General features: G+C 51.0%; 1 protein-coding gene across 1 annotated transcript; it reads right to left on the minus strand.

Moving 5' to 3' along the window:
* Window positions 1-1,208: 1,208 nt before the first annotated feature.
* On the minus strand, window positions 1,209-2,348 carry EI90DRAFT_3020039 (uncharacterized protein; the record flags this gene model as incomplete). Its single annotated transcript, XM_039057455.1, has 1 exon — window positions 1,209-2,348. The coding sequence occupies one exon, from the start codon at window positions 2,346-2,348 to the stop codon at window positions 1,209-1,211; it is 1,140 nt and encodes a 379-aa protein (XP_038910930.1).
* Window positions 2,349-2,883: the final 535 nt, after the last annotated feature.

A 2,883-nucleotide genomic window follows, 5' to 3' on the forward strand; every position in this document is an offset into this window, starting at 1 on the left:
GTTAGTTTGTTGTTTAGGTCATTCCAGAAGTTTCCATTTTCATGTCCCGCTTTTGTCATGTTAGGGGCATAGACAGTGACGATTGTGATTTCCGTGTCGGTGGGCCACTCTATTGTGATTGCTAGGGCACGTCCTGGGGTAAGTCTAGTTATGTCTTTGGGGGGGTTTTTTATTAAGTTCTTGTTTACCAGGATTGCCACTCCTCCGGAGCGTGAGTGGTCTATGTCATATGAGTGTGTGATGTAGAATAGGTTGTTATATCTTTCTGTGAGGAAGTCCTCTTGGGCTGGGTCCGTGTGGGTTTCAGATAGGCAGAGTATGCCGATCCTCTCTTTCGTCATGGTTCTGGTGAGAGTGTCCCATTTGTATTTTGTGTTATGGCTATTGGCACCCTTTATATTTAAGGCTCCGATTTTTAGGTGGCCACTGCGTGGGGGATTTGCATGTCCTCCTCTGAGTCTTAGTGGGGTGTGGGGTTGTGTTTGTTGTTGTTTGTGTGTTGTTTGGGTTTTGGGTTTTCATATTGGGTTTTCCATTTTGTTCCTTTGTTTCCCCCCCTTCTTGGGTGCCACAGTTCGTGTGTTGCCCACCTCCATTCCCACTGTGGCCAAGGCTCGGGGGTGAGGCCGGATCACAGTTGCGACATCCCCACCTCCATGCATAAGTGGGGAAGGGCCTTGCTTTTTTGAGCTGGTATGCCGGCCAGCACTACCAGGTGGTTCTGGTGGCACCACACTTCCCGTGCTTAGTGATTGGGGTTTTTGCGGGACCGGGTTTGTTTTATGTAGGATGGCATAATCATGTTTATTATGGTTAGTTTGGGAACATAACTAGGTTCAAAATTTAGGTCTGGCTCTTTGAGCGCAGGCCTTTCAGGCTCTGGATTTCCCTGTGTGTCCATGTGTGGGTTATGTGTGGGAGTGGGCACTGACAGTTTATTTTACGCGGTAGTTAGGTGGCTACACAGGGTTGTAACTATTTACGGGTGAGGGTGTTGTACTCTTTTCCCGTGGCAGGCTTCCTGTTGTTCTGGTTTGGGCCTCTCTGGGTGCCTTGGTTCCTTCCGGCATTCCTGCTCGTAGAGGGGCCTGCTGACTCTTGTCCATGCGTGACAATGTGTTCTGCGTTGCTAATGGAGTTCGTGTTTGCGATTTGAGATTCATCAAGTCCCTTGCAGGGGAACACCTCGTTCCAGAAGGGGAGTTTGCTCAGAGGGCATTGGTAAGTCGAGTGGTCCCTCCCCTTGCAGCATTTGCAGGTATTCTGGGGGTTGCATTGTTCGCGGTTGCTATGGCTGGGTGGTACCATTCTGTATTTTTGGCCACAGTCACCCATTGCCTGTGTTTGTTGGCATCTGAGGGGTGAGGGGAGATGGCAGTGAAGACCCAGTGGGTTGAGGGAGTGCCGCGCCTGATTGTGGTGATTGGGCGGGCTTCAGCTGAGTCAATTATTTCACAGCGATGAGTTGTGTTGAGGGTCTCATTAATCAGGTGTTGGCCGATTGCTGTGTTGGTTAGCGCCATATTTTGTTTGAGGCACTCGGTGACAGCTGCTTCCTCATCCTCACCGGCAGCGAATACCCAGTTACCTAGCCAAGTTGAGGTAAAATCAGATGCTGGGTGTGCCGCGAAGCTGAATGCCTTTGATAGCCAGAATTGATAATAGAGTAAGGTTGCAGCATCACGGTATCTAAGGCCGGCAATCATAATACTCCAGGGGAGTGGTTTGTCTCCCTGTTGGTCATTAACTTTTGCTGCTGGGATCACTGAGAATGTGGCTGCTGAGGTTGGGAAGGCGCGTTTTATGAAGATGGTCGCATCCACCTTAGCCTTCTGCATACAGGGGAGGGAGTAGGCCATGAAGAGGGGGACTATGATGACCGTGTAGTCTGTGGCATTCTTCCAGGCTTGTTGGGCTCTTTCTGATACATTGAAGCGCAGGTGCGTGCTAAAGATTCCGAGGGTTTTATAGTCAAAATCATTCGGCAGGGTGTATGCGTTGTACATTTGTTGATTATCATTGGGAGTGCTGAATGGGCCTGGAGACTGGTGGATAACAGTCGTGGGGAGGGGGGTTGGGGCCTCTTCCATATAGATGTCTGTATCTAGGGCAGCTGGTATTTCTTGGGTTAGCTCCATTTCCGGCTCCTCATCCGGAGTGGTGTGGGTATTCGCGACTGGGGTGTTACTAACCAGGCTCGGGGAGGATTGGGCCGAGTTGGCAGGGGATGGGGTCGCGGCCACAATCACTTTTGGCATGGTTGGGAGAGCGGTCATTGAGAGGGGGATACTATTTCCCTTACCATTGGGTGGGCCCCACATAGTGGGCATGTCCTCTCCGTTGGTCATGGTTGTTTTTTGTTCCTTTTTTGGGGGGGCAGTGGGGTCAGAGGTACTAGAGAGTCCTCTGTCGCACTTTTGGCCTGCCAGTGTGGTAGGGTTAGGTGGGAGTGTTTTGTGGGGTTTTTCGGGTTGGGACAGTGTAGTTGTTCGGGGGGAGCCGTTACTTTATTTTTGAAGTTTTATGGGGGAAGCCGTTGGGGACTGTGCGGCCATATGGTCGTTGTTTCAGTTGGGGTTGTTGGGTTTGTGGTGTTAGAGGGGGAGTGTCGGCATTAGTGTGGTGGGGTGGGTGGTGGGTTGCTGGCGCCTGGGGTTGGGCTTTATCTGGGGTTTTGACTGCCAGAAGGTGTTTCTGGGCTTCGTTCCTCTCAGTGTTTCCTGAGACCCTTTGTGGGCCCACGTGAGTGTGGCGGGGGTGGCATAGCTTTTGCTTGCCAGTGCTCTTTTCAGCAACCGTGTTTTGCCCTCTTCCTGTTTCGCAGCCTTACACTTATTAGGTGGTTTTTATCGTTCATCTTTCTTTTGCCTGTCTACTCCCTAG

The sequence above is a fragment of the Cantharellus anzutake genome (genome assembly GCF_015039405.1).
Source record: "Cantharellus anzutake strain C23 chromosome Unknown EI90scaffold_70, whole genome shotgun sequence".
Lineage (NCBI taxonomy): Eukaryota > Fungi > Basidiomycota > Agaricomycetes > Cantharellales > Hydnaceae > Cantharellus > Cantharellus anzutake.